The sequence below is a fragment of the Paroedura picta genome, chromosome 8 (assembly GCF_049243985.1).
Source record: "Paroedura picta isolate Pp20150507F chromosome 8, Ppicta_v3.0, whole genome shotgun sequence".
NCBI classification, from domain to species: domain Eukaryota; kingdom Metazoa; phylum Chordata; class Lepidosauria; order Squamata; family Gekkonidae; genus Paroedura; species Paroedura picta.
The window spans coordinates 81,057,551-81,074,378 of NC_135376.1; the positions used below are offsets into that span (position 1 = coordinate 81,057,551).

The 16,828-nt window shown below is 45.9% G+C and overlaps 1 protein-coding gene across 18 annotated transcripts in view; it reads right to left on the minus strand.

Moving 5' to 3' along the window:
* The window catches only part of LDB3 (LIM domain binding 3), a 159,545-nt gene that overhangs the window by 3,819 nt on the left and 138,898 nt on the right, over nt 1-16,828 (minus strand). For all 18 annotated transcript variants that reach the window (XM_077350594.1, XM_077350608.1, XM_077350611.1 and 15 more), the window contains 5 exons: nt 13,576-13,715; nt 9,425-9,779; nt 7,063-7,243; nt 2,547-2,667; nt 127-242 (listed from right to left, as the gene is read on the minus strand). In XM_077350594.1, coding sequence (XP_077206709.1) covers nt 127-242; nt 2,547-2,667; nt 7,063-7,243; nt 9,425-9,779; nt 13,576-13,715 — 913 coding nt within the window. The remainder of the gene's footprint in view (nt 1-126; nt 243-2,546; nt 2,668-7,062; nt 7,244-9,424; nt 9,780-13,575; nt 13,716-16,828) is intronic.

The following is a 16,828-nucleotide window of genomic DNA, read 5'->3' on the forward strand; positions in this document are numbered from 1 at the left end:
GAGAGCAGGGATTTTCTTTCTAGAGAGAAACATTCTACTATGGGAATTCCCCCACTGAAGTCTGAAAGGTACCATTGTGGAAAAACAATACCAGACCGTGATATATAGACTAATGATGAAACTTACAGCACAAATGAAGCAGGTGTCGTGCCAAGTGTGTCCAAGGGCTTCGATGAACTTATCTCCTGCTTCAACAGGGAAGTCGCATCCATGACATTTGGTGCTGAACAAGGCAACATAGTCTAGAAGAGAAAAAAATTAAATGAAACCTAATTTCAGAACTTCCGCAGGCTTAACTTTCCTTCAAGAACCCATCTGCTGGATAAGAAAACTGGTTTATTTCGCTTGGAATTCCTCACTTGCTTTGTGAACTTTTCCAGAACTTTTCCAATTCACTGTTGTGAAACACTTGTTCTCCTTTCTTTTTTGGCCAACGCATTTGGGTTTGAAGCATTCCACCAAATGCCATTTAGGCTAGAAGTGCAAACAATGCAGGAAACTGAGAACTCTATTTTAAGGATCCTCCCCAAATACATCTGCTGGAATAGTCCCATCCACTTCCAATGGAGCAGACTGTCTCATGGTTTTCAGAGCACAGACTTTCATCCTGTATCCCAGGACATATCAGGAGGTGCATATGGGGAACATGGCTGCAGGGCATAGGGGAGGGACCATGGTTCAGTGGTTTTGCATGCAGAAGATCACAGGTTTGGTTCCCAGCATCTCATGTTAAAAGGACCAGGCAGTAAGTGATGTGAAAGACTTCTGTGCCTGAGAACATGGAATCACAGAATCATAGAGTTAGAAGGGACCTCATGGGTCATCTAGTTCAACTCCCAGCACTATGCAGGACACATCCCTGTCACTAATCCACTGTAACTTGCCACCCCCTTGACCTTCACAGAATCAGCCTCTCCGTCAGATGGCTATCTAGCCTCTGTTGAAAAATTTCCAAAGATGGAGAACCCACCACCTCCCGAGGGAGCCTGTTCCGCTGAGAAACCGCTCCAACTGTCAGGAACTTCTTCCAGATGTTTAGATGGAATTCCTTTTGAATTAATTTCAACCCATTTGTTCAGTCTGTCCCTCTGGGGCAAGAGAGAACAATTCTGCTCAATCCTCCATATGGTACCCTTTTAAATACTTGAAGAATGTTATCAGATCCCTTCTCAGTCATCTCCTCTCTAGGCTAAACAGACCAAGTTCCCCCAACTTTCTTCATACTTCTTGGTCCCCAAAGAGAATCATGCTAGCCAGTAGACCAGCCTTCTTCAACTTTTTGACTGGAGGAACCCCTGAAATATTTTTCAGGCTTCAAGTGGTGATATAACCACTGTTATTAATTACTGTATGTTTTTTTTTAATGAAGACTGTTTCATGAATTGTTGACTAGTTTAATGTAAACTGCCCTGAACCTTTGGGGAGGGCGGTATATAAATCTAAATAAATAAATATGTCCCACCAGAGAAGTGGGTGTGGAAACAAGATGTGGAAACCACAAAGGCCTGCAGAATGACAGGAGAAGTGAGCTCCAGTAACATCTCGTGATGTTGGCAGCCATCCAAACTTCTGGGAAAGGCCACGTAACTCTTGGGTAGTTCTCATGTAGCAGGGTTCCCCGGGACCCTGGTTGGGAATGCCTGCAGTAGACAGTACTGACTTTCATGGACCAAGGCTGTTGTCCAGTATAAGGCATCTTCATGTATATGTATAACATGTGTTCAATTTTGGAACAATACAGCAACATTGCTGAAGTTAAGCAGGGTTGTGCTCGGGCAGAGCCTGTATTGAAGACCCCCTGGGAATTCTGTCTAAGCCACCTGGAGTTCCAGTATGGAAGAAGAGTGGCAGAGAAAAGTAGTAAATAACATTATCCCTTTTCATATCCAACTTCCAATGGAGGACCCACTTCTAATATTTATGGTATTGTTATGACTTCTTTATCCCTTAAAAAAAACTTTCAGGAATTACAATGGATGTCTATGGGAATAGGAGGACGAAGCACCATCCCAAAGTCTAGTTATAAGAGCACACAAAGCTTCGCGGAGGTCTGCTGCTGCCAAGAGCTGAAGGGGAGCTCAAGCCATTTGGAAATTCTGCAAAGTTGTAGCAGCTGTTTGGCAGCACCAGTTCAAAGCTAAAGAAAGGAGATGAAAAATATTATTAGCTGCCCCCTGTGGAGCATTTCAGCATCCAGATCAGCTCCTTGCCGCCTTATGCCTGTACCCTAACAAATCTTCCTCCTTAGTTGCCTTGGCCACCCAGAAGAAAAGCACCAACACTCCCAAACAGGCAATAAGGGGATGTCACCAATTGGTAAGCTGACCCCAGGACCCTGAAATTGGGGGGATGCAGAAGAATGACCAAGGGACAAAATGTAATAGGAACCTCTGGTGCTTCTACCCAATCCACTGCCAGTGTGTGAACACTAATTAGAGTGGGGATGAAGAGAGCAGAGCAGAGGCTTCAGCAAGTATAACAGAGCCCCAGATTTTTGTATTCAGTTGCGTTTGACTCAATATTTCAGCAGAACTGCTGTGCAATACCTTTCTCGCAGTAGGGCTCTCCATCCTCCATGTGGAAGAGGCTATTCCCAAACGGCTTCCTGCAGGCAGCACAGACAAAGCAAGTGGTATGCCAAGTCTGCCGAAGGGCATGCATCACTTCCTGAAAGGCAAACAAGAGCAGATGGAGGGCGTGCGCCACTGAAAACACACTCACTTCAGAAACATACACGAGCTCAGGCAGAAGATTGGGGCCATGAGTTTTGCCCCAAGCACCTGGTTGCTGCTTCTCCAATGGAAACAGGGTGGGAAGAAACTGGGGGGGGGGGCAGGAGAGCACTTAAGCCTTCCCCCTCTCACTGTTGCTAGCTGTTTTTTCTCAGGAATCTGTGGTCAAAGTAAAGCCGGCTTGTAGGAGAAACTGTTGAGTGGGACCAGGATGCCAGGTGGAGAAGGGCCAAGCATTCTCTTCTTTTCCAAAATTTGTCACCTGCAGACTGTACCCTCCTGGGTCCAAGTTGCACAGGAACAGTGCTTGGGCAGGACCTTTCCTCCCGAAGCCTGCATTCAGATATCACGCCCAGCTCTACATTCATCAGATGCAGGCACAAAGCTGGCCAGGTACTGGGCTTGCACATGTGCCTTGCTCCTCCCCCTCCAGTTCTGAGAATCCTGAGTAGAAACCAGTTCTGGCTACCTGTGGTACGCATGCTGGCATGCGGGTAAAGCAGGATTAAGTTCTCCCTGTTTAGGATTCTGGAGTGGGATTAGGGTTGGAGGGGTAAGGGATGAACCCTGGATTAACGTGCATATATTTATTTAAGATATTTCTATGCCACCTCTGCAGAGTCTTGCTCTTGGTGGCTTTCAATTTGAAAAAGCACTGTATTTTTTTAAAGAAGCCATTAGACAAGAGTAGAATAAAACAGAAGTGAACTATTAAAAAGCTGAGAGCCCTTACTTAAAAGCAAGGGTAGAAAGATGAACCTCAAAGAGGAGGGTGTTCCAAAGGGGAACTTGCCAGCAATGAAAATGCCCTGACTCTTGCCGACACCTGTCTCCCCTCTGATGATGGGGGAACAGCCAGCATGGCTTGAGAGGATGGACAGTATGGGTACCTTTGGGTACTCTGGCCCTCAACTGTTTAGGATCTTACAGGTAAGAACCAATAGAATCAGGTGGTTAACCAGTGCAGATCTTTCAGCCCAAGTATAACACAATCCCAGTAACCAACCGCTGACTGTAGCCTGCCCACTGTTTGGACCCAGTGGCTGTTTCTGTGGAGTCCTTCAAGTCTGAAAAGAGGGTCTGAATGAGACAATAGGGGTTGTAGAGCAAATAGAAATGTTAAACTTTCATTATGTTTTAAATATGGTTTTATGTGTTGTATTGCTAGAGCAACCCCCTAATTTCCAAGCAGCTCTAGGAATCACTAGGAACTCTATGGTTAGAACCTCTGGTAGGTGCCCAAGTCCTTATTTTTCTTTTTAATTTTTCTCCTGGGAGTCCCCACACACACATACACACAACCCTCCCATTGGGAGCCCTCAACAGAGGACAACACGAGGTGGCCAGGTCTAGGAGCCTGATCGGGCAGTCTCAGCCTCTGGCACATGGGCAGACATTCTAGCCTGGATTCTGTGCAGGTGTGTGTGAGAGAGAGTGGGAGCTAAGGGCATGAGTAAGCACATATTGCACACGGACTGGATGAACCATGGGCTTAAGGGATGTCAAATCACCAATCTGTTGGAGTGAGCAACTCAGCATGCCTGGACACTGGGGGGGGGGGCTACATCTTTCTTAAGTGTGCATAGGTGCCATCACTTTGAATAGGATGCCTCTCTTTGTTTTAACCTGGGAGCTGCCCTCTGACTTCTCCTGTCTCTTTGTCCTTCCCCTCTCTGCACATGGTGTTCCACAGAGACACCTTTCTCTGCAGGTCTCCTGTAGATGCAGTGCCCTTATACCCCCACACACATGAAGCCAGATGAGCTGGCCAATTGTGATAGGGGAAGTACTCTTTAGATGAAGCTTCTCTCGCTTTCTTTTGAAGGTATCCCGGCTGTGAAAGGATCTACTTAAAGAAATGTAAGTTTTCACACTTCTTTGAGTGAACAAACTCTCCTATATTAACCAAATATCTCAATACAAATGGATTCCTCTCCTGCCACAACCTATAATGGCAACCACAGTTCAGCTGATTTTTAAAAAATATAAAAAATAAACCTCCAATTCTCCTTACCCTAAAAATGCAGGCAGAATGCAGCTTCTTGAGTGACAATTGATGTGGGGCTGCTAAAAGTATTGGGGGGGGGGTGGTCTCCATGCAAATTGAGGCATCATCTTTCACAAACAATGGCAAAGCTTCAAGAAGAGTTACAGGGATAGCCTCGCATACATTCAAGGTCAACATGCGAAAAAGTGTCTTTTTCTGACAATTCCACCTCATAACTACAACAAGTATGTGCTGGCCAGTGGTGCAACTAAGAAGATTAAGCCTCAACTAATCAGGGAGAACTATCAAGCGAGTCATTCATATACTAGTCAGAGGAGCACCGGCCACTGCTAATTACAACCTGAAATGCTCAGGTCCCTCCCCTTTCCAAATATTTAATTCCTCCTTGCACAAATTGTTATGCAATTTAATCTGATGCTCTGCCCTTTCCTACAGCTGGCAGCCCTGGCATCGTTTATGCGAGTAGCACGTCTCATTAGTGAGTCATCCGCAGCGAGTTTCATTAAATTAAATTGATGTTTGCAAAACAACCGGGCCTGCTGAAGGAACCTGGATTAAGACTCCTGCTGAGAAGCAAAAGGAAGGCTGGCAACAGAGCTGTGCTGGGATTCTGCAGGCAAATCTAGTTGTCAATGTTCGTTGGAGATTCACCTCCCACCGGGCTGGATACTGCACCCTGTCCCACCTGAATGGCAGCACTGATTCTCAGGCAGAGGGCTCCAGAAGGTGCTCAGCCTTCCTCAGGTCAGGATAGTGGTCCACCTCATCCAGCATCCCATTTGCCAAGAAGCTGGCCAGTCAGATGCCACAGGGAACACCTGCCGGCATCAACCCTTGCTTCCAGACAAACCTCTAAGCCCAGAAGCCCCATTCAGCTGTTATGGCTAACAGCTAATGATAGGCCTTCCATGAATCTGCCCATCTTCCTTTTAAGTCCAATTCAATCACCTGCCATTGATACATCCCAGGGCAAGAAGGTTTCGGAAGTCCACCACATTGTGTGAAATTGGACCTCATTTTGTCTAGCTTGAATTTACTGCCTATCAGTTTCACAGTCGCCCAAAATTCTAGTGTTGTGGAAGAGGAAGAAAAGTTCCTTTCTACCTACTCGCTGTACACCACACATTATTCTGTAGGCAGCTATCATGTCACAACCCTCAATCATCTTTAAAAAACTAGAAAAGATCACAGGGAGAGCCCTTCCAACTGTCCCACCAATTAAAGAAACTTGCCTGGTTGGCACACAAGAAAAGGCCTTTTTGGTGGCAGCCCCACAATTATGGAACAATCTCCCCAGGATGGTGCACTTGGCGATATTTGAAGATTATTTACATTGTAAACTGCCCTGAGTTCCAAAAAGTGCTTAAGCATTGCCGTACAGGCCTAGTGCTCCAACCCTGCAATCAATTAAGCTGCCCTCTTCCGAACTCTCCACATTTTTGGTTTTCCTTTTTTGAGATGCGGCAGCCAGAACCATGCAAGTATTACAAACAAGGCCAGATGGGGGCCTATCATTAACAGCATGGATACATTAGCAGATTCACCCCCAACCCCTTTTCTGACCACCCAGAGCATGGACCTTTCCAAAATGGTCACTGCACACAGAGTTGACCTTTCTGATAAGATGTCCACTACAACCCAAACATTTTTTTCTTGGTCTGTCATTCCCAGTTCAGATCCCATCTCTGTGTTCTGAAATTAAGACATGTTTACATTTTTTCTCCTGACATATGTAACTTTGTACATGGAACCTCACCTGCTGTGTTATTATCCATTTGGCCAGTTTGGGGAGGTCTTTTTGGAACTTCCCACAATCCTCTTGAGTTTCCATTATTCTGAACAATTTGATGTCATCCACAAACATTGCTACGTTGCTTTCCTTTCTCGTTCCACTTCAGTGCTGACTATCCCCAGATCCATCCCTCAGCCGCTTAACCTCCCCCCACCCCTGTAAATCTGACCACCTCTTAACCCCTGTAAACCGGCATCTGCATTCCCTAAAGTGGGGCAGCTGCCAGGCTCTACAGTTCCCCACTGTTGTCAACCCCACCCTTTGCTAGAACTCTGCCATGCTCACATCTACATGCACTGCCCAAGGCAACAGGGTATAAGGTGGCAGGGAACAGAGGCAGTGGGAGAGCTCAAATGCAGGCAGAGGAGAAGCATGCAGGTGGGTGGGAAGGAGGACATGTTTGAGGGCCTGGTGATGAGAAGAATGGAGGAGGGGGCCATGGGGCCCTTAACAACCTGGAACCAGCCCTGCCTGACTCCACCAGAGATTTCACTTCCTGGCATTGCCGCTACAGTGGATTTTGGACTTACTCCCATGATTTTCGTATGGCATCTGGCACAGGTTGGGGCGAAGAACTGCTCATAGCAACGCTCACAGTAAACGCTGTTCTGCTCCTCGACAAAGCCAACGTCAGCCAGGGATGCCTTGCAATAGGCACAGTTGAATTCCTCTGGATGCCAAGAACGCCCCATGGCTACCAGGAAAGGACCCCTGGAAAAGAGAACAGCATGAAACTGCTGTAGGAAAGACTCCTCAAAGAGGCAATGTAAAACAGCATTCCCTCTGCGTAAACCTCTAGGTTTTTCTATAGCTTGGCACTCTCCTAATGGCCACTAGTTAATTCAAGATGCTGAAAGCTGCAGCACTCTCTGCTCACTTGGAAGACTATTCCAAAAAATGTTTGCTGTTTGAATGGAGGTTCAAAACAGGATAAGTTTAGCACTTGTCATCATGACAGGGAAGTCACAGCAGGGCATCGACTCTACACTGAAGAGCCAGTCCAAATACAACAGTTATGGCCAGTGGGGTCATATTGTCTCCTTCTGGGCTTAAAAGCTGCAGGACATCTATTGGCCATCTGCAGTGGAGGGGCTGTTGAGCAGCTGTAATCCAGACAGAAGTTCTGCTGGCAAGATGCCCTAACAAGGCAAGGATCTTGAGCCCATTCAATAAGGTTCCTATTTGACAGAAGAAGCGGACTTAACACCATCTTCAAGAATGTGTGCTTCCCATATGATCTACCTACATACTGTATACAAATAGTAACTTATGGAAGGTATTATATATCTGCAGGACTCTCTTTTCATAAAGGAACCAACCCCATATGAGATGGCTGCCTTGAAACCCCCTACTGCTTCTGTAATGGCAGAGTACAAACAAAAACATTTAGAAAGAAGCCTGATTTAAATTTGTGCTTTTTTTTACAAAATATATTTTAAACATTAAATATAATTTTAATCAGAGAGCTCCTTGAGAGTGCACAAATTGGAGTAGGGCTCTTTTTTTCCTTGTATGAAGAGAAAATTAATCAATTGGTCGTCACCTCTGAGCTACTCAACATTGCAATAAGCTTCTTATTAACTGTTTGAAATGGACCAATACCCGACAGGTAAAGAATATATACCTGGCCAAAAGAGTACATAGAAATGGGGTGAAACCTGAGATGTATTGTTATGGAGTGGATGAGACACTTCTGTACTCATCTGGCAGTCCAGAGCCATTTCCAGGCGAGAATTCTCTTATATTATTGTTTCTCAAAATATCTTGTGACAAACACAGGGTAAAACCCAATAGAAAAAGTAGGTCACAGAATCCCTGAAGCTTAGTGTTTGCCTTTAATAAAAAGGGAGTACTTTGGTGATTCAAAAATCTTGAAATACTACATTTACTAGGACAAGTGAAATATTTCTCTGAGTAGTGTTTATTGTAGACTTCTGGAGCTCAGATCAGTCTAATCCAAAGGCATTTACATTTTGTTGGAAGACTTTCAGGAATCCATTAGAAATTGGCTGGCTCATTTGCTGAGGAGCCTCCATGTGTTTGTCATGGAACAGCAGGGCTTTGCAGACAACCCTGGGGCATGCGCTGTTTGCAGGAGCATCCTGAAATAGGCCTTCCCCACAGCTCTACACAAATGAGGAGTGCTCCTGAGCATTCTGGGAGAGCCTGGACACATACAACATGCTGTCTTTTAGAGGAACTTCTCTGTCAACACTGTCCTTCTCACAGAGGACCCATTATTTATTTCTTTATAATTGGATTTCTATCCCGCCACAAGTGGTGGGTTACAAAGTAAAACCGTAAAATCCCTAATAACCATACCCCTAATAGCAGCAGCAAGATTGGTATAAAACAATGGGGGGCCCAGCTGATCTTAAACTCTGGCTTTACTCAAAGTCTTGGCGGAAAAGCTCTGTCTTGCAGGCCTGTGGAGCTGTGAAAGCTCCGGAAGGGCCCTCAGCTCTTCCGGGAGCTCATTCCACCAGGTCGGGGACAGGACCGAAAAGGCCCGGGCCCGAATCAAGGCCAGGCAAATCTCCTTAGGGCCACGGACCTCTAGCAGATTAGCACCCACAGTACAAAGCCCCGATATCTAAGGGGCCTTCACACCTAACTGAGGACGCCTATCACCCTTTTTTCCTTCTGGCAGTCTGCAAGTCGCATACCTAAAAATAACAGAGTGAAGGTCCCCTAACCGTACAGCACCGCATCCCCCCTGGAGTCACAGGGTCTGTAGCATGTCCTACATGTGCTACTAGAATAAGCCACTTTGGAGACCAACACAGTTACCCTCTGAAATTAAAGTTTCCTGTGTTCGTATTCAATCGTGGCTCCACTACATGGTGCTTTCCAGTTCTACCCCTCTTCCCCGGAAAAGCCCCGTTGCCATACCTGATCACGCTGTTACAGTGTCCGCAGAGCGGAGTCCGGCTGCTTGCAGGGAAGCGTTCAGCCCTTTGGATGGTTCCCCGGGCCACAGCAGGAGCCTGGGAGGAGGCCGGTATCGAAGGAGGCGGGTAAGATGGAGCAGAGGCTGCGGGTGGTGGCACCGGAGCCCCTCGGGGCAGGATGTGCTTAGTGACGGTGGTTGTTGATTTCCCAGGAGCAAACTTCTGAGAGAACGAGTCGTCCGTTATCCATGGAGGACGGCTTGAAGGCTCAGTATCGCTTGGAGGGTAGGAATGCATTGGGGCTGGGGCAGGGGCAGGGGCTGGGGCAGGGGCAGGAGCCGGTGCAGGAGCTGGAGCTGTTTAAAGCACAGAAACCCAAATTGATCTCAATTTTAAAAAAACATTTACCAAAACCTGTTGCCTCAGATGACCCTAGTTACGGCCTTAGCCAATTCCCACAAATCTAGTTCTGCAAGAGATTCCGGGATATCAGCTCATCCCCGGTCTTTGGAGACAAATAAACCACAAAAGCAGCGGTCTGGTTTCCTTGTGGTTTCTTAAGGTCACTGACAATCAGGCTGTAAGTTTCATTCAGGGGAAACAACGCATTTTCAGCCACGCAGAATGCTGTGACCAGCTTCCAAGGGGGAATGGGTCTCCGAGCATTCCTCTGAAGCACTTTGTTCATCTTTTAGCATTCAGAACATGGCATGAAATTATGGCTTGACTGTGGCGCATGGTACTTGCAGGGTACAGTTATTAAAGCAACAGAACCCATTGCTTTAAAGGCTGCAAGTGGCCTACATCTGCGTTTGATACTCCTTTTCCTCGTTGCAGGGTGGCATTGTGCTTAGAGTGCTAGACTAGAATCCGGGAGACCCAAGTTCGAATCTTTATCCTGTCCTGGATATTTCCTGGGTGACCTTGAGCTATTCACGCACTCTTAGCCCTAACCTCTCTCGCAGGGTTGTTGTGAGGATAAAATGAAAGAGAGGAACATCTTTGGGTCCCCATTGGGAAGGGGGGGGGAGAAAGGCAGGGTATAATATATAATAATATAATATATGAAACTAATAAGTACATAAATAATCGGAAATCCAATTTTCATTCTGCTGCAAGGATACTGTATCCCCCCCCCCCCAAAGAGACATACTGGCAAATTCCCCTGGCCAGCCAGGTTCCCAGTCTGCAGGGGCTGCACCACACAATTCTTTTGAGAGCCAGACAGCTGCAGGAACTCCTTTTGGGAATGGAAAATATCTCATCTTTGTTGTAAATGCTCTTTCTGGATTCTCCCTAACATCCCTATCCTACTATGAAAAGCTGTGTGACCTACCTCTCTTCATGAAATGTCACGGTCTCCACCCTGCTCCCCACCTCCACTGACTTGTTCCCCAAGATGACTTATTTTCCTTAAAGAAAATGGGTTGGATCTGATCTCCTGGCAATAATTAAAGCCCCTTCTTGACAGTACAGCTGTGGTATTGTTGGGTGACTTGCTGACCTCTCCCTCTCCTTCTCCCTGATCCATAGGGTAAGCTATAGGGCCCCTCCTGAAATTCAGCTGCTTTCTGAGAATGCCACCATTGTGCTGCCCTCTCCTGTTATGCTCCACCATCCTTATAATGCCTCCATTCACAAACAGCTGTTGCATCCAGGGATAAAACAGCCACCCGCCATTAACCCTTTGCAGACACCCACGTCAATCAAGAATCTTTCCCCTTTGCTCCGTTCTCCTTCCTTAGCAGGACATACTTTTCTTTCTCCTCCTTGTATCCTCCTATAGACATGTGCACACGGTGGGTATCTTTGACTCTCTCTAGAGGTAAAAAAGAGCAAGAGTCCAGCAGCACCTTAAAGACTAATGACATTTGTGGCAAGGGATGAGCTTTCCCGAGTCACTGCTCACTTCTTCAGATACCTCCAGATACCTGAAGAAGTGAGCAGTGACTCATGCAAGCTCCTCCCCTGCCACAAATTTCGGTTGCTTTTAAAGCCCATCCCTCTTGGGGGGCAGCTACAGGGGGAGGCTTTGACCTCTGACTCTTCTCTCCACCTTGCAGAAGGTGCTGCATTGCCTGGCCCATTGGTACGATTCAGGTGGGCTCTTCTTATTCTGTGTTTCAGGGAGGAGAGACCTCTTGTTCTGGATACTCTGCTTCTGAAAGGCGGCTTCCGGGATCAGCAATTGTTTGAGGCCTGAATCCAATATCTGGTGTTTAGTACTATTATATTCTCCAACCAGCTCAAATGCATAAACATTCTTTAAGAAAACCCCACACTGTTGAATGCAGTGCCATGTTCTCTTGGACCCTGGTTAATTTCTTTTCAGTGCTGAGAGTGGTATTACTACGGGTTGTGACCGAGCACCTTTGTTCTCCCAAGTATTCTGAGGGCCCAGCACTTGGCTACATAAGAATGGGCAGCAGGGACACCCTGGATGGCATTCTGGTGGAAGAGAAGTTCCTACTGGACTGTGCCCATTCCACCTTAGAACAGTAGGCCTTATTTTCTGCATTGAACACCAGTTCCCATGCCCATCTTATTTATTTATTGTATTTATATACTGCCCTTCCTGAAGGCTCAGGGGAGCCTTATACACATCTTAGAGCAGGGGTAGTCAAACTGCGGCCCTCCAGATGTCTATGGACTACAATTCCCATGAGCCCCTGCCAGCATTGATCACCCCTGTCTTAGAGCATGTGTATAAGAATCACTTGTTTGAAATTGGTTCCCATGTCAGGTTCTCCCTCTATGCAAGAAGCATCCTTAGCCTACATGCGCATACATGTTCAATGCTGCCAAGGCAGTTCTGACTTATATCTGCAGTTCAATAAAACAGAGTGGGTAGTCCCACTTCAGGCTATAACTGGGGAGTACCCTTTTTTTAAAATGCTCTCCACCTTCTTTTAGAAAGCCAAATCCTGTGAGTAAAAAACCCAAAACTTAGTACACCAATGGGAAAGGTTCTATCCTAGCTGATTCCCAGCAGTGTTAGATTCAGGGAGAGTCCCCCCCCCCCTTCCCAGAATACATGGAGCATTAAAGATACAGCCTCTCAAGATTCTTCACCCGTTCTATAGCATGCGTGAACCAAGCACTATGCAACTAGGTAAAGAAGACCTGGTGTTTTGTACCCCACCTTTTACTCCCTGAAGGGGTCTCAAAGAGGTTTACAATCACCTTCCCTTCCACTCTTCACAACAGACACCTTGTGAGGTAGATGAGGCTGAGAGATCTCTTGAGAGAACTATGAATGACCCAAGATCATCCAGCAGACCGCATGTGGAACAGTGGAGAATCAAACCTGGTTCTCCAGATTAGAAGCCACTGCTCTTAACCAGTACACCAAACTGGCTCTCACTTCTCCTTTGAGGTGGAACCCACTTTTACTTTATGGTGCCTCGGTCCTTTCTGGGACTTTACCTTGCGGCTTGCCTGTGTGTTTCCTATGGGATAGATCGCCTAGCAGGCTGTGAGAGCCTGGAAGAAAGAACTAAGTCCATTCCTGCCACCTAGTGACTTCATCGAGAATCTCCAGTTCAAGATCACGAATTAATTTCTAAGGGGATGGCTGGGATTTCGTTCCACAATCACAAGCAAAAGAAGGCGTTTTCTCTAAGAGAAAGCAGATAAAGCCATTATGAACATGGCATAATTTATCACCGACATTTGGTGTAATCACAACAGTGATCCAAACGCATCTTTGAAACAGGATTTGCTTTTCAAGGCAGATCTATCTGTTGCCGATAGAGCTGCCCCTTCCCCTGTGAGTAATTGGAGGGGGAGACAATGAAGGGAGGGCAGCAGAGAGCCTTCTAGAGGGGGAAGGTCCGTGAGAGGTAGACACCCATTCCTGCGTACTGATGGAGGAAAACAACATCAAGTCATGGCAACCCTGTAGGATGTCAAGGCAGAAGACAGAGGTGGTTTGTCACTGCCTGCCTGTGGTCTCCCCTACAAGTACAAACTGAGGCAGACAGTAATCATTCACCTTTTGGAGTTTCCTGCATGGGCAGGAGGTGAAACTATGACAACATCTTCCAGCAATAGGAAGATTCCGCTTTTTACTCCATTCTGGCATTTCTTTTTGTCTCTGCTCCTGAGTGTGGTCAAGGGTCATCTCCTTCTCAGAGTCTGAAGTCCTCTTACCTGGCTGATAGACAGAGGGCCTTATGCTGGCGGTGGTGACCACTCTGGGCTTGGCAGCCGGTGCTGGGGCCTCGCTGTAGCCTGAGTAGGGAGCTGGGCCGTGGGAAGCCGGTGCAGATGTGTAAGACTGGCCTGGACCTCTAAAACCAAAGCAGAGCTATGAGCAAATCAGATGCAGCAGCAGGAGGTGTATAAAGCAGCAGAAGAACGGGCCGGGCTTCTGCAGACCACCGTGGGACACTGTCCGGAAGCACCAGAGGGAAGAACAGAATGACAACTGCCTAAAAATTCAGCCCACGAGTGTGCTTCGAGTTACTCACGTTTTAAAGACTGGTTGACATGCCACAAAGCTTAATAGAGGAGAAAGAGGACCACTACGGTTGCAGTTTACAAATCTGTAGAACACCAAATTACTGTACATCAGAGTATTCTTGGCACCAGAAAGCTGACTCTGACCCCCAGGTTTTTCAGGGAGAAAGTGAAATCTCAGTTGGAAGTTTTCCTTAGAAGCATGAAAAAGGTTTCATTTGCCTGGTGTTTGTTCACAGCTTTGTCAATGATATCAGTTGGAGGAAAATCACATCTGGTGCACAGGGGGAAGATAGCGACTTCACAACAGTTAGAAGAGAGTTTATGAAAACTCAGTTCAACCAAACTCTCGTCTGTGGGAGAAGGTGAATCCATTAAGGAAGGAAAAAGATTGAGAGCAGCTGGGGCTTTCTTGGTGGCAATGTGAATGCACTCCTGCCTCTTCCCTGCTCCATAATAATTTAACATAATTAAATTATTCCTTCCACAAGGAAAAGAATGATGTTCCCCATGAAGAATCCCCTCTAAATTTGACTGGGAGGGACACCCTGCAGATTCAGCAGGAGCACCCTGTGTGATGTTTTGGAGCTGGGCAAGAACCACACAAGGTATCAGTTCTTACCCAGCAATTGTTCCTTCCTGCCTATGTTCCTTTTAGATGAGGGGAGAGATCTGGGGTGGGTGGAACCAATTTCTGGACTGGATTCAGTGCTGCAGTTACCATTTTAGCATCCCCGATCAATGTCAAAGATGTTAATTTTTGAATAGCCAGGGTCAGAAGAAAAAGAAAACTAACCAGTAACTAGCCAAGTATTCCATTTTTTTTCTCATGTCACTTTACAACTGAGTAACTACATCCAGACCTTGTTCAGGTAATACAGGGCAATTCTTTGTTTACAGCAATAAAAATGACCCTGTGAAGTTTAAAAGTAGCCCATGAGGTCCAGCACTCAAAAATCTATAAAGCATTCCCCGAGCATCTTAGACCACCATGAACTGGTAAGGAGGCAGGTAGGAAGTCTATACAGATGTGTATGCACTCAGGACACTATTTCAAAATGATGGGTTACCATTTTAAAATATTTTAGGAACACAGGATTTGACCTTGTGCAGTGCACAAGGCTAGGGGTTCTATTCTTCTAGGCTAGGGGTTCTGTTCCACCTATGTTTTGCTCCCTCTACTGGTCAATTCAATATTACATTGCTGTATATTCAGCATATCTCTGCAGATTTTTATGCTGGATGTACAGCAAATAATATCAAATCAACCACTAGAGGGAGCAAAGGATTTGCAAGAAAAAGGGAGGGCAAACAAGAACACACAAGCCATGAAAATGAGAATGTGGAAGAGCCCTCTGTGTTTTTATACTCTAGATTTTTATTGTCTGGGTTTTTAATGGTTTGTAATTTTTTTTACCAGTTTTCATGGTTAAATTTTTGCAAGCTGGCTTGAGCCAGTCTCTAAAGAATGGACAAAAATCACTTTCTAAATAAATAACCATATATAAACAATGTGGTTGTTAGGTGCGAAGTCATGTCCAACCCATCGCTTACTGACACCAAATACAGAAACAGGCTATTGGTTCTGTGTTTGTTCATGACACCTGCATGCACACAACCACTTCAACACTTGGCGCTTGCAGGTACAAATCCACCCAGATTAATTCAGATGTGCACTAAGAAATGATTGTGACATTCTGCAACCATCTACAATTTAAAGAACTTCAGTTCAGTAATGAGAGAATAGATTATTTCACAGAATATAAAACAGGACGACCAATTTCTATATGTGCTAGGGCCTCTCTCTAGGGGGATAATTTGCCACATAATCTAACCCCTTCTGAAATGATTAGACACATAATCAGTACCTTCTAACACAAAAAGCATCACTGTGATGGAGTAGATAGATGAGATTGGGGAGGAGCATATAAACCCCAGGAGAGACATAATATTAATAAGTGGATTAGCTCTGAAGATAGTTTCCCTTTTTTAACAAGGAAAACTATGAGCATTCTTAAAACATATCCTATTTCAAATTTGGCACTGGAGGTGAGACAAAATTACTTTATGGCTCAAAATAGACCTGAGAGCTACAGTTGGTCTCTCCTGGTGCAAAAGATCCAGCTCAATTTCTAGTGTCCTTACAGTTTTTATCCTAAGCAGAGATCTATATATCTGTTTCTCAAGTGTGGTCCCCATCTGGGTATATCTAAATTTGCAGACTGGGCCACATTACTGAAGACAGATTGTTCTGCAAAATGTGCAGGGAAGAGTGCAGAGAAATAGGAAATAATAATAATAATAATAATAATTTAAAAAAACACACACACACAGGGCGGTGGGATAATCCCCCCAAATAAAATCGTGTGCTCTCTGGCACCTCCCTCTGGTGATTGCCATAAGAGCTTGAAAACCATGCTGGGCCCAGCAGTGACAGTGGTGGCTGTCACTGATAATGGCTTGGGGCTGAGCAGCAATGCAGCCCAGGAGCTGTGCTGGGCCTGGTGAAATAAAAAGGTGGGGGAGGGAATGTCCTGCCCCTTGTCTTGCAGGCCCACACTAAATCCATTCATGTCAATGGGCTTAGAAGGGTGTAACTCTGCTGTGTCCATTCTAGTGACAAATGTCTTCTAAAAATGAACTGAAATAATTTTAAATTTACAGTAAGGTAAAGGTAAAGGTATCCCCTGTGCAAGCACCGAGTCATGTCTGACCCTTGGGGTGACGTCCTCCAGCGTTTTCATGGCAGACTCAATACGGGGTGGTTTGCCAGTGCCTTCCCCAGTCATTACCGTTTACCCCCCAGCAAGCTGGGTACTCATTTTACCGACCTCGGAAGGATGGAAGGCTGAGTCAACCTTGAGCCGGCTGTTAGGATCGAACTCCCAGCCTCATGGGCAAAGCTTTCAGACGGCTGCCTTACCACTCTGCGCCACAAGAGGCT